At 37.5% G+C, this 27,725-nt stretch overlaps 2 protein-coding genes across 4 annotated transcripts in view; one reads left to right on the top strand and one right to left on the bottom strand.

Annotated features, from left to right (window-relative positions):
- Nucleotides 1–27,725, top strand: part of opn7b (opsin 7, group member b) — a 194,689-nt gene that overhangs the window by 41,579 nt on the left and 125,385 nt on the right. The gene's annotated exons all lie outside the window — the stretch shown is intronic.
- Nucleotides 561–7,328, bottom strand: LOC112435298 (uncharacterized). Of its 2 annotated transcripts, XM_076878514.1 has the most exons (4): nucleotides 3,799–7,328; nucleotides 2,140–2,254; nucleotides 1,920–2,023; nucleotides 561–1,815 (listed from the first exon to the last, which is right to left on the bottom strand). In XM_076878514.1, the coding sequence occupies exons 1-3, from the start codon at nucleotides 7,270–7,272 to the stop codon at nucleotides 1,965–1,967; spliced, it is 3,648 nt and encodes a 1,215-aa protein (XP_076734629.1). In that variant the 5' UTR covers nucleotides 7,273–7,328; the 3' UTR covers nucleotides 561–1,815; nucleotides 1,920–1,964. The 2 variants fall into 2 exon arrangements, with proteins under 2 accessions (XP_076734629.1, XP_076734628.1); XM_076878513.1 differs by having other exon boundaries at nucleotides 1,920–2,254.

Raw genomic sequence — 27,725 nt, 5'->3', positions numbered from 1 at the left:
ACCCCTGGTGAGAACATTTGACAGTTTCACAATTTTTTAAAATTCCTGCTGAATCGTTTGCTAGCTACCCGTAACTATCTTTCTTACTATTTTTCTTGCTGTTTTGACACTAGAGAAGATCCAGCACCCATTGCAGAGGCACATTGCAAGACTTCCACTAAGAGACGTAAAAACAGCAGTTTCAACTAGAAAGTGCATTTTCTGAAGAAACTGCAGTGTGAATGCTTGAATCTGAATGTATGCACTGAAATGAATTAATTGCTGAATGTTAAGTTAAAAATCTGAATGAGCTGGAAAATACAGAATTTTTAACCTGAAAATAAAAGTGCAGAACTTTTGAAAGCTGATGTTCACACAGAAGAAGTTGGAAAAAGCTAAGCATGTTTAAAATGTAAATAATAAAAAGATGAGTAATGACAAAAGAAAATTTAGAGTCAGAAAACCTCTGAATGAATATTAAAAGTTCATATTCTTCTAATTGAAATGAACTTAAAAGATGAACAAACATTCTGCAGAAAATACAAACTTTAATATACAGCATGATGTTTTTCAGACATATACACATGTGTATATCATGTTTAATAGTATTACATACATCAATTTGTTTTGTATGTCATAGAAAATAACATAAAAATCTTAAGTCATATTTTACAGCTTCTTTCTGAAAAGGACTGGTAGAATAAAGAAAAATAACTAAATTAAATAACTAAATAAAAAATAATGAGCAACATATGAAATACATGAAAATTCAACTTTTAAAACCACAATCCTGAACCTTTAAATTGTGTTGGTTTCTTAGAACATGGCTGAACAGCTGTTTCTATCGGTCTACTTAATCTTCTGATCTGTCTACACATCTTTTTATTACTCATTCTTTTTTATGTTTTAATGTAAACAGAGTCCACACAGTGGTAAAAGAGAACTGTATAGAGATTTGTGAGTAAACTCAAATGAAAGCCTAAGGTGGTGACACAGTTTAACACATGCAAATAATCAAATAAACACATTAGTCCTTTTTGTGAACATGGATAAATAAGTATCAATACAGCATTGTTCAGCCATGCCACTAAATGCTTTTTTACACATTGTTTTAACCTGGGCTCAGACACAAAGTCCCAAATTTAGTTAGTCCCTGACTTTGAGTTGTGGTTATGACTAATTATTATACACAAGGCTTTATCTATCTAAACTCTAAGGACACAAATATGAAAAAACCTATACTTACCAGCTGATACCCCACACTACACACTAGGTGTGCCATGTGACCTGAAACTTTGGTACAAAATCATCATAATCATTCTGTTAACACTGTTTTTTAACACTGTTTGTGTTGCTGTTCAGCAGTTTAAAATGTTTTAGATTGGATTACATGGAATGAATTTGAATTTTCTTGGGGGTTTTTGTATGTGTTTCGTTCTCAGCAGATTTTTTCTTCCATACTGTTGAATTCCAGTTACCACATTTCTGGTCATATGACATCCCAAGTGCCCACTTAAAAAAATCCCTACAGTTAATTCAACATTAAAACAAAATAAAAAAATGTTAAATAAATAAAGGTTTGCTCTGTGATGAAATACTAAATAAGCATACATTGTACAGAGCACTAACAATGAAAACAATCCTTTAGCCTGTTGATCAGAGAGAGGCAGTCATTATGTCCATTTAAAACCTGTAATCACAGAGCACAATGTTTCTGTGAAACTATGAAGTCCCATATGATCCTCATCACGTCCAGTGACTTCAGAGTGGATCCTCCCTGTCATCCGGCCAGTGTTTGATGTGTGGCAAGCAGCACAGAAGCAGGATAGCTGAGGACTTTAAAAGAAGAGCAGAAAACGGGAACATATGTAGTTGTAAATGTAAATATCAGTGATACTTGTCTTGTCAAAGGGAATAAAATAATGAAAATGTTAACTTACACACTCATTTAGAGAGGATCTTGACACTGCACAGAGGAGGCACAGTCAGTCTGACAATGATGGTGATCTCCAGGGATGTTTTCCTGCAGCAACATTCCTGCCAACTGGCCATATGATCCAGAGTAGTTGGTTTGTAATGAACAGAAAGGTGTATATGTTAGGTAGTGTGCACTCAGAGCTGGTCCTAAGAAACAAACACATCCTGTAATAAACTGAATACCTGTAGTAGTGCTGCTGCAAATATGAAGCCCTTCTATCATGAGTGGTTTCAAAGAAGGTGTTTTGGAGGCTCGGTCACAGAAACTGTGCAGTCTGTTCAGTCCTGAGTGTCTCAGCTGTGATGGGGATGGATCACAGAGGGAAACACCTGAGTACAGACATTACAATACACTCTAACACTCCTAAGGTCAAGTGAAAACACAATTTAAACACTTTACAAAGAATGAATACATGTTTTCATGGAAATTATGTCATTAACCCTTTTTGTTGTGAGTAAATCTCACCGACTGCTTGTGGGACAAGCTAGAAGGAGGACTTATCACAGAATGTCTCCTGTGCTCCAGATGTGAAGTCTCACGCTCTGATCGTACGGCGATGAAGATGGTGATGATGAAGCCTCTCTGATCTGTGGCATTACAGTTTCTAGCTGCTATGTGCTTCACACTGTTGGATCTTACATGTGAAGCTTGGAGAAGACACAGGAGGACTGTGTCTCTCTTAAAAAAGAAAAAGAAAAAAGGAAACCTAACACCCCCCCCCCTCAGCTCCCACCGTAAACCCCCCCCCCCCCCCCCCCCCCCCCACTCAACTCCCCAACCTCACACCATCCAATGTCTATACAAATGTAGGGTATCAGCTGGTAACAGAAAGCAAGTGTTACATATGTACTACTTATGTAACACTGCTGAAACATTTCTGGCCAGAAATGTGCAGTTATCAACCCAGACCCACCCTGATGATTGCACTGGCCGAAACATGATAAAAGCTCATAAAAATGTATGTTTCATCGAAAGATTTGTCCAAAAATATAATCGTATACTTTTGAAAAAGTTTAAAGTTTATAACAAACCAAAATAATAACATTTTTGTAAATAGTATTTCAAAATAGAGGCACACATAAAGTGGCTTAACTGTCATTATTGCTGTAATTAGGTTTGTTTGTTTGTTTGTTTTTTTAAAAAGCAACCTTTAGTCATTATTGTTCTCTCAGAAACAATGAAGAAGCTGTTGAACATTTATGTGTTGTGTAGGCAATCCTCTGGTCCACCCTCCCTCCCTCCCAGCCACGGTGAGACTGGGGCAGCCTGGCAGGATGTTGAAGCCTGGCTGCAGAGAGGATATGCCTACACTATTCATTTTAAACTGCTATATTTGATTTTTCTGACATTTATAGGTTACTGTTAGTGAATTTTAGATTTTCTGTGATAAATAAAATTGTCATCTTTTACTGATATCATTACTTAATTCATGTAATTGTATTTTATGTAAACAATTCAACCATTATACTGCAATGCAGAGCGTCAACTTTTAAATATCGCTCTACTTTCTTAAGTCATTCAACAATATAGAAATTACTTACTGTATTCAAAGATCTAGATCATGAATCATCACAGGACAATACACAGTATACTGGGTCATGGTAACTATGGTATGTCTTCATGACTCCAAAATGGAGACATCGATCTGGCTGAGAAATGAAAATTAGGTCAAGCAGTGTGTTCTTCTCTGTGGTAGGGGCAGTGATGACCTGTGCGTATCCCCTAGACTCAAACAACTCCATGATTGGTTTGTTTGCACTGGATAAAACATTCTCATTAAAATCACCACAAACTATGATGGGATGACAGTCCATGATCTCCAATGAGTCTAATAGGCTTACCAGGTTTTTCAGGAATGGCCTCAGAGTGTAGTCTGGAGGTCTGTATACAACTGCAATCAGAGCACTGACTGGTGCTTCAACCTTTAAAGCCAGAAATTCAAGGTCAGTTACATTATGGATGTACTGTTTTTCATGCACTTGAATGTCACTTTTCACATAAACAGCAACTCCACCACCACTTCTGTTTGCCATCTGGGGAAAGTTTGTGTAGGACAGGTGTCTGTTGCGTTTGAACAAATTGTAATTTTCCAAGTGGAGACTCTCTGCGACAAAAGAGCCCCGCAGGTGTGTTTCTGTTAGGCACAAAACATCTGCTAGACACAATTCATGGTGACTTTTGATGTCATTAATGTGAGCTGGCAGTCCCTCTGTATTATGATGAACAATGGTGAAAACCTCTGACCTGCTGAGGGTTTGTCTCACGTGTAGAAGAGGCATCATGTCATCAAGGTTGGCTTGTCTCATGTTCTCAAGTGCTGCAGTGATTTCTGGGTTGGTGAATATTTTTTTCTCCTCCATATCAAGAAGATACAGTCCACTGAGAGACGTCACTCTACTGACAGCTACGTAGGCCATGCCGGGCTCAAAAATGCTCTTAAGAGAGACAACAGCTGATGTAGTTGTCATACCCTGTACCTTATGTATTGTACATGCAAAGGCCAGCTTCACTGGGAACTGTCTTCGTACCACTCCTTTCTGCTTCAGATTCTCCTCTGCTCTCTCAATGTACACCATGTCGTCTGCTGGTGTGCGGTTATTCTTTCCAGATGTCTCATTATCCATTTTAAGTCCAAGTTTGATGATGTGTTGGTCGTTTTCAGAGTGAACTACTCTAAGTAGTTTTCCAAAAGCTCCATTAACCAAACCATTTTGTATGTCAATGTTTCTGGTGAGCATGACACGAGCTCCTTCTGCAACTTTCAGTGTGTCTGGTAACTCGTTTTTACCTCCTTTCAACGGTCTGTCTTGAAGTGCCATTCTGCCAGTTCTAGGATCTTTTCTATAATCATCTGCATGGATGTCAATGATATGAGTGTGGAGCAGAGCCAGTGTTGAAGAGTTGTGTGCATCCACTTCTTTATTAGTTGCAAAAATGTGCAATGCATCAGTCGGACAATGGGCTGGTTCAGTTATGGCCTGTAACAACAAATCTCTATCTGCTTCGCAAAGCTCATCCAACTTTCCTTTTACACGAATTCTGTTCAGCATCTCAGCAAAGACAACATCATCTTTCTGACGCATAATCTCAGTCAGAGTGATCATCTGAAAATGCTCCTGCCACAGGTCGATCTCGGACGGGTCGTGCACACAGAGAGGTTTAGACTGTCGCACTGGGGGTAGCTGATAGAAGTCTCCGACAGCAATGACTGACATGCCTCCAAAGGGTCTCCGAGTCCCTTTGATCTGTTTGAGTCTTGCATCTACATATGCAAAGAGATGTCTTGACACCATAGACACTTCGTCAATGACGATTATTTCAGCATTCAAAAGTTCTGATCTGACTTCATCCAGCTGATTGCCAAGTCCCTGAATGGGAGGTTTTAAGCTTCTCGGGAGCTTGAGAAGAGAATGCAGTGTTGTTCCAGAAATGTTAAAAGCTGCAGTCCCAGTGAAAGCAGTTAACAGGACAGTGGGTTTTGATATGTCAACGTCGTCTGCATATCTGGGCACTTTGCTCAGTATCTTAGATGCTTCTGAGTAGATGCATTTGATAAGATGTGATTTTCCTGTTCCAGCACCACCATTAATATAAAAGAAAAACTGCTCTGGATTTAGAGCACAGACTCTTTTAATGCACCAGTCTCTAACTGCATAAAATATGCAGGCTTGCTTCTTATTCAGATTTTGAAACATCTGACGTAACAATGTGGGATCAATAGCAGGGGGTTCCCTGATGGCTCTGACTTCTGTTGAAGCATCAGCCTGACGGCTGTAGTCGGGCACATCTTCCTGTTCATTTTCATTGTCTCGCTCTCTTTCTTGTTCAACAAGTGGCAACCTTACGAGATCTGATTCAGGTGCCAGATTACACCATTCGTCAGTCACACCTCTGTTCTGCTCATATTCCTCAACAGCGCTCTCGATCTCCTCACTGTTTTTCTCATATTTTTCTCTGTTTCTTTTGACAATGTGTTGCACGTACTCAAGACGGTCAGTACCTGGCAGCTGTACACAGCCAGCACCATAGAAAGCCTGATAGGTTGGCAACGATGGTGTTTTCAGTTCGTGGTCTGAACGATGAGGAAGGTACAGTTTAAGCAGTCTTCCGTAATATTGCTCTGGATGTTTTTCTTGTGAGCAGCGGTGAAATCTGATGATAGCAGGCTTATTGTTTTTGCGCCTTTGCACAAACCCCATCTCATTGAGAAGGGGCAAAACATCTTTACCTTTTTTCTGTTGGCCATAGACAATCCTGCAAGTAGCAGCAAAGTCTGCCATGCACATCTCCTCATACTCTGGTGTTTCAGGTCTGGCTTTGTATTTGTCATTCAAAGATGTCATCCAAACATTGGAAGACTCAGGTGTTGTGTTGTCCAGAACTGACAGGGGACGACTCATTTTCACAGGATTATCATCAGTTGGAATGAATATTACAGCACGTGAACATTGCTTCATGTGAAGACCACATGCACGAGCAACACACTCCTGTGCACTGATCTCTCGCTTCTTTGAATATGCCTGCATGACGGCTCTCATTTCATCGCACTCATTTACACTGTCCTTATGGGAGTTCTCAATGACAGTTTTCAGGTACTCAGATAGCCCGCCCTCTTTTTTTGATATATATTTCATTAAATAATTTGCAGCGCCGAAAGCATCTAAAACAAAGCTTATGTCGATATTACTGTTCCAGGCTTCAAGCAGATGTGGATTATAGCCATTTATCCAAGAGTCTTTTGGATCACGCTTTAGTATGATCGTACTCCTCATGTTCATTTTATTCAGGTATCTCTCATATTCTGCATGTGTCAACTTGCATCTTTCCAAGAGCTGCTCTAAACTCATGGAAGCAGTTTCAGGTTCATTCAGCAGCTGGTTCAGTGGTCTGAGCTTGTTCTTTGCCGTTTCTACTTCCAGTGCATCATCCTCACTGGGTCTTGTGATCATTGTCTCATTGCAGGGTGGTTTGGGAAAACCAAAACGGCACCCGGAGCTTAAACTCCTAAAGCACGTCTTTGTGTGGTTCTTACTGTGTTTTTGCACTTCTGTTACTTTTTTGTACAGTTCGGGTTGTTTATGTGGATCAGGCAGCTGAGCTGTGATGTATTTGTTTATAAAATCAACAACAGTTTGCTCATCATCCTCCTCAAACACAGGAGCACCTTCTACCCACAGGAGACAGTGTATGTGTGGGCTTCCTCTGTGCTGAAACTCAACTCTGTAAAAGTAGTCAATGACTTTGCCAAGTGGCTCTGCGGGAGATAAGAGTAAATCTCTGAATAATGCTTCAACTCTCTTGTCAAACATGCGCATTGTTGTGACAGGATTGCTTCTCAGGATGTCACACTTTGCTGACCAGTCGAGTCCTTCAAAATTCACTTGTTCACCTTGCTGCCTTGTTATTGCCTCGATCACTTCAGGCCAGCGCATTTCAGCAGCTGAAAATGTGCAAAAGAACGTGGGAGTTCCCAACTGTCTGATCATGGCAAAAAGATCTCTTGTTGTTTTCTCCCAATAGGCTGGGGTTCCTCTCAGAGGCTGCATGAATCTCACTGCATCTTTATTTCGCACCAGTTTCTCCACCTCATGTTTATCTTGTAACATGCCTGAGGTTATTTTTCTACCATCTCTGGTCAGAGGCTTTGCCTTCCTTAACTGTACTGTCATGCTGGATGTAGCCAAGTGTATTTCAGTCACAAACTGTGCAAAGAACAAATAGTTTGTGTCTTTGGCAAAACGATCATCAATGCAGAAAAGTCTTGATTTGAAATACCCACTGGGGGATACTTTGATCAGCCTTCTTTCATCAAGTGTGTTTTGGCCTGTAGGAAACTGCACAGGGAAGGCCATGGCCTCCAGTTTAGGTGTTTTGAAAAAACTTATTGGATTGTTTCTCTCTGCAGGAGCAACAGAGTAGATTCCTTCACTGAAACATAATATCTCCTCAGCCACATCAGGGGGCTGCAAACAGGACTCGAGTGCAAAACCACCATTAGTCAGTCCATCTGCTTGCTCTGAATCATCTCTCATCTGTTCATGTGATTGTTCACCATCACAGGGTAACATGTCAATGTCCTGTTCATTTTTATTTTGTGCTTCACTCAGTGCATTTTTCTCACAGCTGTCAATTTCCATTAAATCAGCCTCATCATAATCGTCCTCATTCATGTTTTCATCATCATCATCATCTTCATCAGGAAGTGTTGGATCACACAGCTCAGCATCATCTCTGATGCTCACATCCTTATACTGTGGGTGAATCTGCTTGAGTTTATGCAGTGCTTGCACAAGTTTAGACCAGCTTACAGTCTGAAACAGCTGATGACCTTTGTAAGACAAGCGTCTCTTCAGTTTTACTCTCATGATCTGAGAATTAATTCTCAATCGAGGCAATGCTTCAACAGTTTCCTGTACCTCGGATGGGACACAGACCACATTTCCTCTAATTGCTCTTTGTCTGCCTTTGGGAAGAGGAATGATCTTGGCAAATGGTATGCACTTGGCTATGAGATGTCTCTCCAGTATGTTGAGATCAGACAGTTCAGGTGGAGTATCAGCAAGATCCAGTTTATTGGCAACAGCAAGCGCTGGCATGGATCCATTTTTAAGATGATCGTGGCAGGTGTGACAAATCCACTCTCTCTTTCTCTCATCGGGAACATTGCACTGCTCATTTCTGCAGTTTTCATCACAAACATGAACAAATCTTCCAGTCAAACATGTTGCAACCACATGTGGGTTTTTGACATACTTTGACCTTGTGCAGGGTCGCACTTGGTTTGGAAATGAAGCCTTGAAACAGACAGTACATGGGTATGATGGTCCAGCTTTGATTTGTGATTTGAACACAGATATGGCCTCGTTGATCACACTGTTGTCACTCTCTTGGGTTTGTCTGTTCACCCATCTGTATTTCCTTTTTATTTTCATGGCACATCTCATGTTGTGCATAATCCTGAATGCAAGATTACTTTGATACCTGTCTCGCATTAGTTGTTTCATTAGTTGTCTGTGTCTTACTCTGAATGCATTGTCACGTGCATAACGCTGAGTCACTCGAGATCTCTGTCTCTCTCTGAATTCAGGGTTTTCTTGATACCTTTTAGTTATATAGTTTTTTTTTTTTTGTCTAAATTCAGCATTGTCACAGTAGCGTCTTTTAATATATTGTTGTTGTTTCTTTCTAACTGTAGCATTCTCAGAAAAACGTTTTTTAACATATTGTTTTTGTTTCTTTCTGAATTCATCATTTTCACAGTAACGTCTTCTAATATATTGCTGTTGTTTCTGTCTGAATTCATCATTTTCACAGTAACGTCTTCTAATATATTGCTGTTGTTTCTGTCTGAATTCATCATTTTCACAGTAACGTCTTCTAATATATTGCTGTTGTTTCTGTCTGAATTCATCATTTTCACAGTAACGTCTTTTCATATACTGTTGTTGTTTTTGTCTAACTTCAGGATTGTTTTTATATGTCTCGCTTGTGCAAGATTTTTTCTTTTCTTTGTGATCTTTATTTGAAGCATACTTTTGTCGTTCTTTCCTTTTTTGGTTTTCTTTTCTCTGATTTCTGGGTTTCTCTGATGCCATTAATCTTCTTTTCCTTTTTTGCCTTTGTTGTTTATTAACTTTTTTCACTTTTTGTAAAACTATATCAGAAAGGTCACAGGCAGCAACATTTGTTATGGCAGCATTTGATTGACATGAAAAAGCATCACTTGATGGAAGGAAACTTAATTCACTGCATAGTTCTTCAGTTGGTATATTAGGAGGTTCATTCTGATCTTCATATGATGTGAACTGAGTCATGTGGACTTCTTTTTGTTTCACCAGTGGCGTACAAATGGACATTTGACAAAAGATATTTTCAGTCGGATCAGTGGTTGTGTTTCTCCTTGGAGTAGAGGGGTTTGCTTCATCAACAGTTGTATCAGAGTGAGTAGGTGCCACAGCAGTGGCAGCTGTTGGTCTGCAGACTGTGTCTGTGATAGTATCACTCAGGTTGACTGTGCTCATACTGTAGAACTGCACAGGCTTCAGTTCATAGTTACAAGAGGGTGATATCTCCATCATTTCATAAGAATCTTGTAGCCTCTTAATCATGTCACTGAGGAGTGTGAATTTCAGCATCACAGCTGTACCACGATTACGTGACTGTAGTAGTAGAGGAAGACCAATGGGTGTTCTGGGGTGTGGGTCAAAGAAACCATATATGCCTGATGTGGATCTGAACACTGCGATACACAATCCACTCATAATCAGTAAGGCATACTGCACATCTGACAACAGGCAGCTCAGTCCTGCTTCTAAGCTCAGAAAGGTATCTACTGCCTCCTCTGGAGGTTCTTCAAATGTCCCATACCGGGAAGGCTGTGTCATGTTGACATGATACATAGACCTGCGAGCATCAACTTTGTCTGGCAGCTCATCGGTAGCCAAATGAATATTTTTAGGAAATCTTTTCTTGGCCTCTTTGTACATCACATCACCTTTATCCAAGACCAGATTAAGGTCAGCTGTAGTCATGTTTTCATTCTCATGAAGGAAAGCAAGAAATGTGAGTGAGTTACATGTGCACTGCTTGTTTCTGGAGTCTCCATATTTAGGATGAGCCTGGCTGCGAGATGCACAGACATGTATAACAGAGGGCTGGTTTTCAAGGTTCAGTCTTTCTGCATGAGATGGTCCTGTCACATCACTGTGACAGCCTCTTTTCAAAAAATCAGCATAACCCACCTGTGGGTCACATGACACCTCATGTTGTTCATTAAATTCATGCTGCAGTCCACTCTTTACAGCATCAGCATAAGATACCTGTTGTACATGTGCAGGAACATGTTGACCTGCCTGTTTGACACTGTCAGAATTGGTCTTTGTAGACACACTGTCTTCTGCAGAGCTCTGAGGAAAATCAAACTCAGCTTGTTCACATGTTGGTACTTTGTGAAACTCATGAAACTTTTTCCAGCGTTGTTTTGCAGCTTGTGACTTTTTCTGCTTCCTTGGCATTTTCACACACTGCAAGTGTTTCTTAGTCTTTAGAAAATATGTTCACAAGATAAGAGTGGCACACACCAGGAGATGTTGTCTTTGTTTTTATATTTCAGTTTTTATTTGTCTTAAACAGTTGTCTTTCGTTTGACAGTTTGTTCTTCAGTTGAGAGAATATTATGCACTCTCTTTATTGGCTTGGCACAACTTAGCAGCAAGCCAAGAGTGAAAAACAGGTAGAGAGAAAATTTAGAAGAGAGAACAGGCAGAGCAGGAGAGACACGGCTGGGAAATCACAATCAAACCGTGAATTAGTTTTCTTTGTTTGTTCAGTTTGTTCTCAGGTAGAGGCAATATATGCACTCTTTATTGCTTTAATGGCTTGGCGTTTTTCAGCAGCAAGCCAAGAGTGAAAAACAGGTAGAGAGAAAATTTAGCAGTGAGAACAGACAGAGCAGGAGAGACACGGCTTTAAATCAAACCGCAGATTTTTCTTTGTTTGTTCAGTTTGTTCATAGGTTGAGGCAAAATATGCACTCTTTATTGCTTTGTTGGCTTGGCGTTTTTCAGCAGCAAGCCAAGAGTGAAAAACAGGTAGAGAGAAAATTTAGCAGAGAGAACAGACAGAGCAGGAGAGACACGGCTTTAAATCAAACCGCAAAAGGATTGTTGGTTTGGCAAAATTTCTCACAAACCACAGAGTGAAATACAGATGGAAAGAAGGCAGAGACAATAGGTGGAGCAGGACAGAGGATAGAGGGGTTGGGGGGTTGGGATGTGAGAGAGAAGACTGGAGATCTGGTCCTTGTTCTTCTTCTTCTACACACTCTGAACAAAAAACAAGAAAAAAAATAATTTTATTAAAATTATATCACATGGTAATTGTATGAACTAAATGTGACTACTGCAAAAGGACAAAACAAATATTCAAGCTAAACTGTTGTCGGCTGCCATGTGCAAAAAGTTGCATAATTGGGCACTTTTTAAAAGAATAAATATTTAATTAAATTCAGCAATAATATTTTTAAATACAAATATGATTGAGTGAATCATTAATTAATCACATGTAGTGTGACTACAAAAATGTACGAAAAAAATATTTTAGCCCAATTGTTAAGCTGCACTTATGTGTATTTATTATAAAATTGTGTTTAAAAGGTCTAGCACAAAGTTTGAACCCATCACTTTACAGCTTATATTAGTCATATTATTTTTTTATTTTGGTCTACTTCTCTTACAGTATGTGCACACCTACCAGGCAAAGCACAGTGTCAGTCAGGTTCCTGAAAGAAACGAGAAATAATACGTTAGTTGTCTGTACAGTGTTATCAGACTAACAGAAATACAAAGCCCACACGACATGATACACTGAACTTCTAGTCAGCAGGGTAATTATAGAGTAATATAGCACACCAACTGATACAGCAGTCATTTTACAATTCAAACTAGTTAACTGAAGTATTGCCACTTATGTAAGGCTACTGTTAGACTGTTACTAGCCTTAGCATTGCTGCTAGCGCTAGCATTCCGGCTAGCATTAGCACTTCAGTTAGTGTTAGCAATGCAGCTAGCGTTAGCATTGCAGCTAGCGTTAGCATTGCAGCTAGCGTTAGCAATGCTGCTAGCGCTAGCACTCTTACTGTTAAAACTGAGCCACAATGGCAATAATAAAGCTAATTTCTTACTTTTGTCTCACTGACCGGCAAGAAATATCACAGGAATATTATTTTTGTCAGTTAACAACTGCTAAGGCTAGTGTTAGCACTATAGCTAGCGTTAGCATTGTTGCTAGCATTAGCATCGAAGCTAGCGTTAGCACTGCTGCTAACAGCAAAACATCATAAACGTATATAAATGATAGCGAAGGTTATTCTTTTTTCTTTCTTCTTTGAATTCTTTTTAACTCTGTTGGACTTGATATGTGAGTTTAAATGTCAAACATGTATTTTTTCCATCATAAAAATAAAACACTGCAGTACTGAGTGTACTGTACTTACCACAGCAGAGAGCGAAGCGGAATGACGACAGTTGGTCCAGTGATAGGTTAAAAACAGATGAGGCGTTCAGGTGGTGCTTGGAAATTTGACCATCAGTTTGAACAGCAATAATGAGCATATACATGTCTGTGTGTTGGTCTCTGTGTGTGACAGACATAGAGAGATAGAGGGAAAAAATACACTATACTAGTGTAAAAATTGGTCCTTTTTGCCCAAGTATAAGCGAATGAGTGACATACAGAAAAACAGGGCAACTGGCATTAAATGAGCAAATAAAAAGTATTAAATCTTGAACTGTTTTGTGGGTTTTATTTTAAGACTACTTTGAGTGTATTCGTGGGGAGATAAACTATACAGACTATAAACAGAAACATTAAATGAGATTAGATTAGTTAAACGTTAGTTAAAAGGTGGGGAAATTAACTACAGACCAATAGATGCTGAGAGCTTTAATTATCCAGTCAGAAAGGATGATTTTGAAGTCATCAACTGACTCCAACTGCCCAGATCTGAAAAACCTTTGTGCCAATCACAATGCTCTACTTAGTTGGCATATACTAACTAGTGACAAACTATTAATCTGTGGCAAAACCCTGTCAAATCTGTCTTATTGTACTTTTGAAAAAGTTAATCTTACTACAATCTAACATTTTTAGGTTTAACCTTGGCAGAGTGAGAGAGAGCTCGTTAAGCAGGCAGGTGTGAGCCTGGTTGCTATAGTAACTGCACCCAATGGCTCCATACACACGACACAGACATGCACCTCACTTTTGCTGCTTAAAATGAACAGAAAAGTCAGGCCGAAACAAATTCTTCCCAAATGAAAAGTACATGTCGTGTTGACAAAATTCTTTCACCGTGAGCGACAGCAATGTCTAGTCTACTGAATTCTCAGTTTTCATGTCTGTGGAGTTTATTATATGGACGTGGTGACAGTGGAAAGACACCATGCTCTTCTGATTTTCAAACGAACCTTCTGAGCCATTTTAACATTAGAGTCTATGGAAGAGTTGGAGGGAGGAGGCTGTGCATTGGTGACATTTATGAAAGAACCATAACACCTAGTACAATAGTAAACACATTGGATGAAAGAGGACAGCCATGGCTACGTTTTGAGGGTAAAATCATACCTGTAGAGCAAACGCTGCGGACACAGCAGCAGTTTTAAAAAAGATTTTAAGATTATTTTTTTTGCTCCTCTCACTCTAGCAGTTGAGCTGCCTCACTCTAGCCCCAACATTCCGTCCCATACACACCCATTATAAACTCTGAAACGGGTGAAAAAACATCATGAAACTTAAACTGGAACTGAAGAAAAAGTATAATAGATATTGAAAAGATAAATACAAGTTGAATAGTTGAATGTCTTGTCTTCGTTTTAAAGTTTGAATGGTGGCTCTATGTGAACGTATGTTGAAGTAGTAAGAGTTTAAAAATGAGTAAGTTGAATGAGAATTTGAAGGGTCTCCCCATTGAAATACATGGGAAATTTTTGTTGAATAAAGTTGAATAAAATTAAAAATATAAATGTTAAAAATGAGAAAAATACAAGCAATCATGTCCAAAAGAATAGGAATCTAACGGTGTTTGAATGGTTCTTCTAAGTTGAATGGTTTTGAAGGAGTAGGCTTTCAAAAAACGTACGGAATAGATAATAATAACTAGAAAGTGCATTTTCTGAAGAAACTGCAGTGTGAATGCTTGAATCTGAATGTATGGACTGAAATGAATTAATTGCTGAATTTTGAGTTAAAAATTTTGAATGAGATAAAAAAAACAAAAAAAAACAACCTGAATTTAACCTGAAAACAACAGTGCTGAACTGCTAAAAGCTGAAGGTTACACAGAAGAAGAAGTTGGAAAAAAGCTGAAAATGTTTTAATTGTAAATTAGAAAAACCTAAGAAATGAGAAAAGAACATTTAGAGTCAGAAAACATCTGAAAGAATATTAAAAGGTCATATTCTTTGAATCACTGAATGACTAAAATGTGATCCCTCCACTTGGACCCACACAGTTTAAAAAGTTTACATCTCTGAGCTTTGAAAGACAAGATGTTGGAAAAAGAACAACGATGGCGACGTTTTGAGGGTAAAATGATGGCTTTAACACTGTGGACACAGCAGCAGTTGAAAGAGAAGTGTTTAAGATGAATTTTGGCAGAGTGGCAGAGAGAGCTCGTTAAGCAGGCAGGTGTGAGCCTGGTTGCTATAGTGACCGCACCCAATGGCTCCATACACACGCACACAGACATGCACCTCACTTTTGCTGCTTAAAATGAACAGAAAAGTCAGGCCGAAACAAATCGTTCCCAAATTAAAAGTACAAGTCGTATTGACAAAATTCTTTCACCGTGAGCGACAGCAGCTTCTAGTCTACTGAATTCTCAGTTTTCATGCCTGTGGAGTTTATTATATGGACGTGGTGACAGTGGAAAGACACCATGCTCTTCTGATTTTCAAACGAACCTTCTGAGCCATTTTAACATTAGAGTCTATGGAAGAGTTGGAGGGAGGAGGCTGTGCATTGGTGACATTTATGAAAGAACCATAACACCTAGTACAATAGTAAACACATTGGATGAAAGAGGACAGCCATGGCTACGTTTTGAGGGTAAAATCATACCTGTAGAGCAAACGCTGTGGACACAGCAGCAGTTTTAAAAAAGATTTTAAGATTAATTTTTTTGCTCCTCTCACTCTAGCAGTTGAGCTGTCTCACTCTAGCCCCAACATTCCGTCCCATACACACCCATTATAAACTCTGAAACGGCTGAAAAAACATCATGAAACTTAAACTGGAACTGAAGAAAAAGTATAATAGATATTGAAAAGATAAATACAAGTTGAATAGTTGAATGTCTTGTCTTCGTTTTAAAGTTTGAATGGTGGCTCTATGTCAATGTATGTGGAAGTAGTAAGAGTTTAAAAATGAGTAAGTTGAATGAGGATTTGAAGGGTCTCCCCATTGAAATACATTATAAATTTTTGTTGAATAAAGTTGAATAAAATTAAAAATATAAATGTTAAAAATATGAAAAATAGAAGCAGTGTTGTCCAAAAGAATAGGAATCTAACGGTGTTTGAATGGTTTTTCTAAGTTGAACGGTTTTGAAGGAGTTAGATGCCAAAAAACGTACGGAATATATAACTAGAAAGTGCATTTTCTGAAGAAACTGCAGTGTGAATGCTTGAATCTGAATGTATGCACTGAAATGAAATAATTACTGAATTTAAGTTAAAAATTTTGAATGAGATTTAAAAAAAAAAACCCCGAATTTAACCTGAAAACAAAAGTGCTGAACTGCTAAAAGCTGAAGGTTACACAGAAGAAGAAGTTGGAAAAAAGCTGAAAATGTTTTAATTGTAAATTAGAAAACCCTAAGAAATGAGAAAAGAACATTTAGAGTCAGAAAACATCTGAATGAATATTAAAAGGTCATATTCTTTGAATCACTGAATGACTCAAATGTGATCCCTCCACTTTGATCCACACAGTTTAAAAAGTTTAAATGCCTGAGCTTTGAAAGATACGGTGTTGGAAAGAGAACAATAATGGCGACAATTTGAGGGTAAAATGATGGCTGTAACACTGTGGACACAGCAGCAGTTGAAAGAGAAGTGTTTAAGATGAATCTTGGTACAGTGGCAGAGAGAGCTCGTTAAGCAGGCAGGTGTGAGCCTGGTTGCTATAGTGACCGCACCCAATGGCTCCATACACACGTACACAGACATGCGCCTCACTTTTGCTGCTTAAAATGAACAGAAAAGTCAGGCCGAAACAAATCGTTCCCAAATGAAAAGTAAAAGTCGTATTGACAAAATTCTTTCACCGTGAGCGACAGCAGCTTCTAGTCTACTGAATTCTCAGTTTTCATGCCTGTGGAGTTTATTATATGGACGTGGTGACAGTGGAAAGACACCATGCTCTTCTGATTTTCAAACGAACCTTCTGAGCCATTTTAACATTAGAGTCTATGGAAGAGTTGGAGGGAGGAGGCTGTGCATTGGTGACATTTATGAAAGAACCATAACACCTAGTACAATAGTAAACACATTGGATGAAAGAGGACAGCCATGGCTACGTTTTGAGGGTAAAATCATACCTGTAGAGCAAACGCTGCGGACACAGCAGCAGTTTTAAAAAAGATTTTAAGATTAATTTTTTTGCTCCTCTCACTCTAGCAGTTGAGCTGTCTCACTCTAGCCCCAACATTCCGTCCCATACACACCCATTATAAACTCTGAAACGGCTGAAAAAACATCATGAAACTTAAACTGGAACTGAAGAAAAAGTATAATAGATATTGAAAAGATAAATACAAGTTGAATAGTTGAATGTCTTGTCTTCGTTTTAAAGTTTGAATGGTGGCTCTATGTCAATGTATGTGGAAGTAGTAAGAGTTTAAAAATGAGTAAGTTGAATGAGGATTTGAAGGGTCTCCCCATTGGAATACATTATAAATTTTTGTTAAATAAAGTTGAATAAAATTAAAAATATAAATGTTAAAAATATGAAAAATAGAAGCAGTGTTGTCCAAAAGAATAGGAATCTAACGGTGTTTGAATGGTTTTTCTAAGTTGAACGGTTTTGAAGTTATAGGATTACAAAAAACGTACGGAATACAGAATAAAATATAATAACTAGAAAGTGCATTTTCTGAAGAAACTGCAGTGTGAATGCTTGAATCTGAATGTATGCACTGAAATGAATTAATTGCTGAATTTTGAGTTAAAAATATTGAATGAGATTAAAAAAAAACAAAAAAAAACAAAACGAATTTAACCTGAAAACAAAGGTGCTGAACTGCTAAAAGCTGAAGGTTACACAGAAGAAGGAGTTGGAAAAAAACTGAAAATGTTTTAAATGTAAATTAGAAAACCCTAAGAAATGAGAAAAGAACATTTAGAGTCAGAAAACATCTGAATGAATATTAAAAGGTCATATTCTTTGAATCACTGAATGACTCAAATGTGATCCCTCCACTTTGATCCACACAGTTTAAAAAGTTTAAATGCCTGAGCTTTGAAAGATACGGTGTTGGAAAGAGAACAGTAATGGCGACAATTTGAGGGTAAAATGATGGCTGTAACACTGTGGACACAGCAGCAGTTGAAAGAGAAGTGCTTAAGATGAATCTTGGTACAGTGGCAGGCAGAGCTTGTTAAGCAGGCAGGTGTGAGCCTGGTTGCTATAGTGACCGCACCCAATGGCTCCATACACACGTACACAGACATGCGCCTCACTTTTGCTCCTTAAAATGAACAGAAAAATCAGGCCGAAACAAATCGTTCCCAAATGAAAAGTAAAAGTCGTATTGACAAAATTCTTTCACCGTGAGCGACAGCAGCTTCTAGTCTACTGAATTCTCAGTTTTCATGCCTGTGGAGTTTATTATATGGACGTGGTGACAGTGGAAAGACACCATGCTCTTCTGATTTTCAAACGAACCTTCTGAGCCATTTTAACATTAGAGTCTATGGAAGAGTTGGAGGGAGGAGGCTGTGCATTGGTGACATTTATGAAAAAACCATAACACCTAGTACAATAGTAAACACATTGGATGAAAGAGGACAGCGATGGCTACGTTTTGAGGGTAAAATCATACCTGTAGAGCAAACGCTGTGGACACAGCAGCAGTTTTAAAAAAGATTTTAAGATTAATTTTTTTGCTCCTCTCACTCTAGCAGTTGAGCTGCCTCACTCTAGCCCCAACATTCCGTCCCATACACACCCATTATAAACTCTGAAACGGCTGAAAAAACATCATGAAACTTAAACTGGAACTGAAGAAAAAGTATAATAGATATTGAAAAGATAAATACAAGTTGAATAGTTGAATGTCTTGTCTTCGTTTTAAAGTTTGAATGGTGGCTCTATGTCAATGTATGTGGAAGTAGTAAGAGTTTAAAAATGAGTAAGTTGAATGAGGATTTGAAGGGTCTCCCCATTGAAATACATTATAAATTTTTGTTGAATAAAGTTGAATAAAATTAAAAATATAAATGTTAAAAATATGAAAAATAGAAGCAGTGTTGTCCAAAAGAATAGGAATCTAACGGTGTTTGAATGGTTTTTCTAAGTTGAACGGTTTTGAAGTTATAGGATTACAAAAAACGTACGGAATACAGAATAAAATATAATAATAATAATAACTAGAAAGTGCATTTTCTGAAGAAACTGCAGTGTGAATGCTTGAATCTGAATGTATGCACTGAAATGAATTAATTACTGAATTTAAGTTAAAAATCTTGAATGAGATAAAAAAAAAAAAAAATGAATTTAACCTGAAAACAAAAGTGCTGAACTGCTAAAAGCTGAAGGTTACACAGAAGAAGAAGTTGGAAAAAAGCTGAAAATGTTTTAATTGTAAATTAGAAAAACCTAAGAAATGAGAAAAGAACATTTAGAGTCAGAAAACATCTGAAAGAATATTAAAAGGTCATATTCTTTGAATCACCGAATGACTAAAATGTGATCCCTCCACTTGGATCCACACAGTTTAAAAAGTTTACATCTCTGAGCTTTGAAAGACAAGATGTTGGAAAGAGAACAACGATGGCGACGTTTTGAGGGTAAAATGATGGCTGTAACACTGTGGACACAGCAGCAGTTGAAAGAGAAGTGTTTAAGATGAATCTTGGTACAGTGGCAGGCAGAGCTCGTTAAGCAGGCAGGTGTGAGCCTGGTTGCTATAGTGACCGCACCCAATGGCTCCATACACACGTACACAGACATGCGCCTCACTTTTGCTGCTTAAAATGAACAGAAAAGTCAGGCCGAAACAAATCGTTCCCAAATGAAAAGTAAAAGTCGTATTGACAAAATTCTTTCACCGTGAGCGACAGCAGCTTCTAGTCTACTGAATTCTCAGTTTTCATGCCTGTGGAGTTTATTATATGGACGTGGTGACAGTGGAAAGACACCATGCTCTTCTGATTTTCAAACGAACCTTCTGAGCCATTTTAACATTAGAGTCTATGGAAGAGTTGGAGGGAGGAGGCTGTGCATTGGTGACATTTACGAAAGAACCATAACACCTAGGACAATAGTAAACACATTGGATGAAAGAGGACAGCGATGGCTACGTTTTGAGGGTAAAATCATACCTGTAGAGCAAACGCTGCGGACACAGCAGCAGTTTTAAAAAATATTTTAAGATTAATTTTTTTGCTCCTCTCACTCTAGCAGTTGAGCTGCCTCACTCTAGCCCCAACATTCCGTCCCATACACACCCATTATAAACTCTGAAACGGGTGAAAAAACATCATGAAACTTAAACTGGAACTGAAGAAAAAGTATAATAGATATTGAAAAGATAAATACAAGTTGAATAGTTGAATGTCTTGTCTTCGTTTTAAAGTTTGAATGGTGGCTCTATGTCAATGTATGTGGAAGTAGTAAGAGTTTAAAAATGAGTAAGTTGAATGAGAATTTGAAGGGTCTCCCCATTGAAATACATGGGAAATTTTTGTTGAATAAAGTTGAATAAAATTAAAAATATAAATGTTAAAAATGAGAAAAATAGAAGCAGTCATGTCCAAAATAATAGGAATCTAACGATGTTTGAATGGTTTTTCTAAGTTGAACGGTTTTGAAGGAGTAGGCTTTCAAAAAACGTACGGAATAAGAAAATATAATAATAAAGATTAGAAGAACAATACTGTGAATGCTTTTCAAGCATTCACACTAATAAAGATTAGAATAACAATACTGTGAATGCTTTTCAAGCATTCACACTAATAATAATAATAATAAAGATTAGAATAACAATACTGTGAATGCTTTTCAAGCATTCACACTAATAATAACTAGAAAGTGCATTTTCTGAAGAAACTGCAGTGTGAATGCTTGAATCTGAATGTATGCACTGAAATGAATTAATTGCTGAATTCTAAGTTAAAAATGTTGAATGAGTTGGAAAAAAAATTTTTTAACCTGAAAATAAAAGTGCTGAAGTGCTAAAAGCTGAAGAAGAAGTTGGAAAATAGCTGAAAATGTTTTAAATGTAAATTAGAAAACCCTAAGAAATGAGAAAAGAACATTTAGGGTCAGAAAACATCTGAATGAATATTAAAAGGTCATATTCTTTGAATCACTGAATGACTCAAATGTGATCCCTCCACTTTGATCCACACAGTTTAAAAAGTTTAAATGCCTGAGCTTTGAAAGAGAACAGTAATGGAGACAATTTGAGGGTAAAATGATGGCTGTAACACTGTGGACACAGCAGCAGTTGAAAGAGAAGTGTTTAAGATGAATCTTGGCACAGTGGCAGGCAGAGCTCGTTAAGCAGGCAGGTGTGAGCCTGGTTGCTATAGTGACTGCACCCAATGGCTCCATACACACGTACACAGACATGCACCTCACTTTTGCTGCTTAAAATGAACAGAAAAGTCAGGCCCAAACAAATTCTTCCCAAATGAAAAGTACATGTCGTATTGACAAAATTCTTTCACCGTGAGCGACAGCAATGTCTAGTCTACCAAATTCTCAGTTTTCATGTCTGTGGAGTTTATTATATGGACGTGGTGACAGTGGAAAGACACCATGCTCTTCTGATTTTCAAACGAACCTTCTGAGCCATTTTAACATTAGAGTCTATGGAAGAGTTGGAGGGAGGAGGCTGTGCATTGGTGACATTTATGAAAGAACCATAACACCTAGTACAATAGTAAACACATTGGATGAAAGAGGACAGCGATGGCTACGTTTTGAGGGTAAAATCATACCTGTAGAGCAAACGCTGTGGACACAGCAGCAGTTTTAAAAAAGATTTTAAGATTAATTTTTTTGCTCCTCTCACTCTAGCAGTTGAGCTGTCTCACTCTAGCCCCAACATTCCGTCCCATACACACCCATTATAAACTCTGAAACGGGTGAAAAAACATCATGAAACTTAAACTGGAACTGAAGAAAAAGTATAATAGATATTGAAAAGATAAATACAAGTTGAATAGTTGAATGTCTTGTCTTCGTTTTAAAGTTTGAATGGTGGCTCTATGTCAATGTATGTGGAAGTAGTAAGAGTTTAAAAATGAGTAAGTTGAATGAGAATTTGAAGGGTCTCCCCATTGAAATACATTATAAATTTTTGTTGAAAAAAGTTGAATAAAATTTAAAATATAAATGTTAAAAATGAGAAAAATAGAAGCAATGTTGTCCAAAAGAATAGGAATCTAACGATGTTTGAATGGTTTTTCTAAGTTGAACGGTTTTGAAGGAGTAGGCTTTCAAAAAACGTACGGAAAAATAAAATATAATAATAACTAGAAAAATTTGCATTTCCTGCGAAAATGCAGTGTGGATGCTTAAAGCTGAAGCTGTATGCAAAAAGTAGCTGAAAAAGCTGAAAAGTTGCAGAAATTGTAAAAACTTTGCAGAAGCAAAAAAAGTTTGCTAAAATGGAATAACTTAGCAGAACTGCAATATCTTAGAGGAAACATAATACTTGGCAGAAATACAATAGCATAGCAGAATTTAGCAGAAATATTGTAACTTACCAGAAACATGATAACTTCTCAAAAATACAAGAATTTAGGAGAAATAGTATAAGATAACAGAAAATATATTTAGCCAAAAATACTTAAACATTACAGAAACACTATGATTTAGAAAAATAGTACAACAGAGCAGAAATATTGTGATTTACCAGAGACACTGTGATGAACTATGAATATTGTAATTTTAAATTGAGACTATGTTTTAGCACAAATATTATAATTTGGCAGAAATACTATAATTTAGCAGAAATACTATATTAAGCACAAATCCTATAAAAAGCAGAAATGGTATGATTAAGCACAAATACTACATTTAGTAGAAATACTTTGTTTTAGCACAAATCCCATAAAAAGCAGAAATACTGTACTATGATTTAGTAGAAAAACTATAATTAATCAGAAATACTAAATTTAGCAGAAATACTATATTAAGCACAAATACTATGAAAAGCAGAAATAGTATGATTAAGCATAAATACTACATTTAGCAGAAATACTATATTAAGCACAAATCCTATAAAAGAAGAAATAAAAGCAGAAATAGTATATTAAGCACAAATCTTATAAAATAGCAGAAACAGTATGATTTAGCACAATAGTAATAAGTTAAACAGAAAAATTGGAAAAGCAAAATGGACAGCTGAAAAAATGCTGAACATGCTGAGGGTCCCTCAAATATACTTGTTAAATGACAAAAATCTGCAAAAAAATTTATTACAGCCACACAATCACAAATATGTACACATGAGGAAACACACATGCACAGAGAGACCCACACACAAGATCCAATTCAGTCAACCAGTCTAAATATATTGAATTTAAATCTTAGAATGAGATCATCCCATTAAAAGCCTTTCTCTCTCTCTCTCTCTCTCTCTCTCTCTCTCTCTCTCTCTCTGTCACACACACACACACACACACACACACACACACACACACACACACACACAGGGAGAGAGAAGTAAGTTTCTAGGTCAGCCTGGGAGCTGGTGAATTTGAATCCACCAATCAGAGAGGCTGTGCACTTTTCCCCACCAAAACAGGTGCATCTGTTTACACACGCAGCAGCACAGAGAGACACAGGATTTTTGCAGTCTATTTCTCATAGTGACGACTCCCCTCAAACAAATGACCGTAATTTCCTAACCGTAGGGGCTAGAACGGTCATTCTTACACCGTTTTGTTCAGAAGAGATGGGGGAATCTTCAAGTGTTGACAATTTAATATTAAAATATGAATTTTTAGAGATATATGACATGGATGACTTGTTGACTTAGAAGCCACGAATTCCCCAATATGCAAATTTGAATGCCTGAGACCACATATGTGATTGGCTGGCTGGGAAGCCGTGCAGGCCCTGATTTGTGGATTTGAATTCCTCAGCCCTCAGATATGATTGGCTGGCTTAGAAGCCACGAAGGCCCCAATATGCAAATTTGAATGCCTCAGGACACTTATTTGATTGGCTGGGAAACTGTGCAGGCCCTGATTTGAAAATTTGAATGTCTCAGTCCTCACAGAGGATTGGCTGCCTGGGGACCTGGCAGAAATATATAGAAATACTATTATTAAGCATAAATACTACATTTAGTAGAAATACTATGTTTTAGCACAAATATTATAAAAAGAAGAAAAACTATAATTTAGCAGAAATACTATATTAAGCACAAATCCTATAAAAAGCAGAAATACTATAATTTAGAACAAATAGTATAAAAAGCAGAAATACTATAATTTAGCAGAAATACTATGTTAGGCACAAATCCTATAAAAAGCAGAAATACTATAATTTAGCAGAAATACTATGTTAGGCACAAATCCTATAAAAAGCAGAAATACTATAATTTAGCAGATATACTATATTAGGCATAAATCCTATGAAAAGCAGAAATAGTATGATTTAGCAGAAATACTGTATTTAGCACAAGTACCGAAAAGTACCAGAAATACTATGATTTAGCAGAATGGTAATAACTTATTGAAACACAAATGCACAGAGGGACACACAAACACAGGCTCTAATCTAGTCAACCAGTCTAACTATGTTCAATTTAAATCCTACAATGACATGCTGTCAAATAAGGGCAGGGTCCTCTCTCTCCCACTAAACACACACACACACACACACACACACACACACACACACAGGGAGAGAGGACTAAGTTTCTAGGTCAGCCTGGGAGCTGCTGAATTTGAATCCACCAATCAGAGTGGCTGTTTACGTTTTCCCGCCAAAACAGGTGCATCTTTTTACACACGCAGCACAGAGACATAGACCTGCTTCTTTCAGTTTATTTCACATAGTGAGGATTCCCCTCAAACAAATGACCATAATTTCCTAACCATAGGGGCTAGAGCGGTCATTCTTACACCGTTTTGTTCAGAAGAGATGGGGGAATCTTCAAGTGTTGACAATTTATCATTAAAATATGAATTTTTAGAGATATATGACATGGATGACTTGTTGACTTAGAAGCCACGAATTCCCCAATATGCAAATTTGAATACCTGGAGCCCACATACATGATTGGCTGGCTGGGAAGCTGTGCAGGCCCTGATTTTTGGATTTGAATTCCTCAGCCCTCAGATATGATTGGCTGGCTTAGAAGCCATGAAGGCCCCAATATGCAAATTTGAATGCCTCAGGACACATATATGATTGGCTGGGAAGCCGTGCAGGCCCTGATTTGAAAATTTGAATTTCTCAGTCCTCACAGAGGATTGGCTGCCTGGGGACCTGGCAGAAATATATAGAAATACTATGATTAAGCATAAATACTACATTTAGTAGAAATACTATGTTTTAGCACAAATACTATAAAAAGCAGAAATACTATAATTTAGCAGAAATACTATATTAAGCACAAATCCTATAAAAAGCAGAAATACTATATTAGGTACAAATCCTATAAAAAGCAGAAATACTATATTAGGCACAAATCCTATAAAAAGCAGAAATACTATATTAGGCACAAATAGTATAAAAAGCAGAAATACTATAATTTAGCAGAAATACTATGTTTGGCACAAATCCTATAAAAATAATAAATACTATAATTTAGCAGAAATACTATATTAGGCACAAATCCTATAAAAAGCAGAAATACTATATTAGGCACAAATAGTATAAAAAGCAGAAATACTATAATTTAGCAGAAATACTATGTTTGGCACAAATCCTATAAAAATAATAAATACTATAATTTAGCAGAAATACTATATTAGGCACAAATCTTATGAAAAGCAGAAATAGTATGATTTAGCAGAAATACTGTATTTAACACAAGTACCGAAAAGTACCAGAAATACTATGATTTAGCAGAAAAGTAATAACTTACAAAATTACAAATATGGAGGCATATTGAAACACAAATGCACAGAGGGACACACAAACACAGGCTCTAATCCAGTCAACCAGTCTAACTATATTCAATTTAAATCCTACAATGACATGCTGCCAAATAAGGGCAGGGTCCTCTCTCTCCCACTAAACACACACACACACACACACACACACACACACACACACAGAGGGAGAGAGCTGCCGAATTTAAATCCACCAATCAGAGTGGCTGTTTACGTTTTCCCGCCAAAACAGGTGCATCTTTTTACACACGCAGCAGCACAGAGAGGCACAGGATTATTGCAGTCTATTTCTCATAGTGAGGACTCCCCTCAAACAAATGACCATAATTTCCTAACCGTAGGGGCTAGAGCGGTCATTCTTACACTGTTTTGTTCAGAAGAGATGGGGGAATCTTCCAGTGTTAACAATTTATCATTAAAATGTGAATTTTTAGAGATATATGACATGGATGACTTGTTGACTTAGAAGCCACGAATTCCCCAATATGCAAATATGAATGCCTGAGACCACATATATGATTGGCTGGCTGGGAAGCCGTGCAGGCCCTGATTTGTGGATTTGAATTCCTCAGCCCTCAGATATGATTGGCTGGCTTAGAAGCCATGAAGGCCCCAATATGCAAATTTGAATGCCTCAGGACACATATATGATTGGCTGGGAAGCCGTGCAGGCCCTGATTTGAAAATTTGAATTTCTCAGTCCTCACAGAGGATTGGCTGCCTGGGGACCTGGCAGAAATATATAGAAATACTATGATTAAGCATAAATACTACATTTAGTAGAAATACTATGTTTTAGCACAAATACTATAAAAAGCAGAAATAGGATGATTAAGCATAAACACTACATTTAGTAGAAATACTATGTTTGAGCAAAAATCCTATAAAAAGCAGAAATAGTATGATTAAGCATAAATACTACATTTAGTAGAAATACTATGTTTTAGCACAAATAGTATAAAAAGCAGAAATACTATAATTTAGCAGAAATACTATATTAAGCACAAATCTTATAAAATAGCAGAAATAGTATTATTTAGCACAATAGTAATAAGTTAAACAGAAAAATTGGAAAAGCAAAATGGACAGCTGAAAAAATGCTGAACATGCTGAGGGTCCCTCAAATATACTTGTTAAATGAAAAAATCAGCAAAAAAATGCACAGGGAGAGAGAAGTAAGTTTCTAGGTCAGCCTGGGAGCTGCTGAATTTGAATCCACCAATCAGAGAGCCTGTGTACTTTTTCCCGCCAAAACATGTGCCTCTTTTTACACACGCAGCACAGAGAGGCACAGGATTATTGCAGCCTATTTCTCATAGTGAGGACTCCCCTCAAACAAATGACCATAATTTCCAAACCGTAGGGGCTAGAGCGGTCATTCTTACACCGTTTTGTTCAGAAGAGATGGGGGAATCTTCCAGTGTTTACAATTTATCATTAAAATATGAATTATTAAAGATATTTGACTTCTAATGCACCATAACTGAGTAGAGCGAAGCAAAAACTGCCTTGACTTGCCCTCAAACAACGCTTTCTAACTCGAAATCTATTTGGAGTATCGATATCATTCTTTCACCGTAAGAGACAGCAGGCTTTGGTGAACAATCATGGAAATTTTCAGGTCTCTGTGGAAATCCAACAAAAAGTTATGACGAGAGAAAAAAGTGGTTCATTTCCACAGTTTTAAATCTGAAGAAATCTGAGCGAAGGACGAATTTCCTACCCTCAAACAAGTCCAACTCATTTCAGAACGGTAATAGGTGAGAAAGAAATTCTTGAATTGTGAGCGTCAGGGGTGTCTGAAGATATTCGGGGACAAGCCTCATGTCTTAACTTTGCTTCGTTAAGGAGATATGACGATTCGAATATGCCTCTCATTACAGAAATGCAGCGGTGATTTTGAACAA

This window comes from Maylandia zebra, linkage group LG20 (genome assembly GCF_041146795.1).
Source record: "Maylandia zebra isolate NMK-2024a linkage group LG20, Mzebra_GT3a, whole genome shotgun sequence".
Lineage (NCBI taxonomy): Eukaryota > Metazoa > Chordata > Actinopteri > Cichliformes > Cichlidae > Maylandia > Maylandia zebra.
Note: the sequence above shows the minus strand (reverse complement) of the source record. Positions and strands in the feature narration are given on the sequence as shown.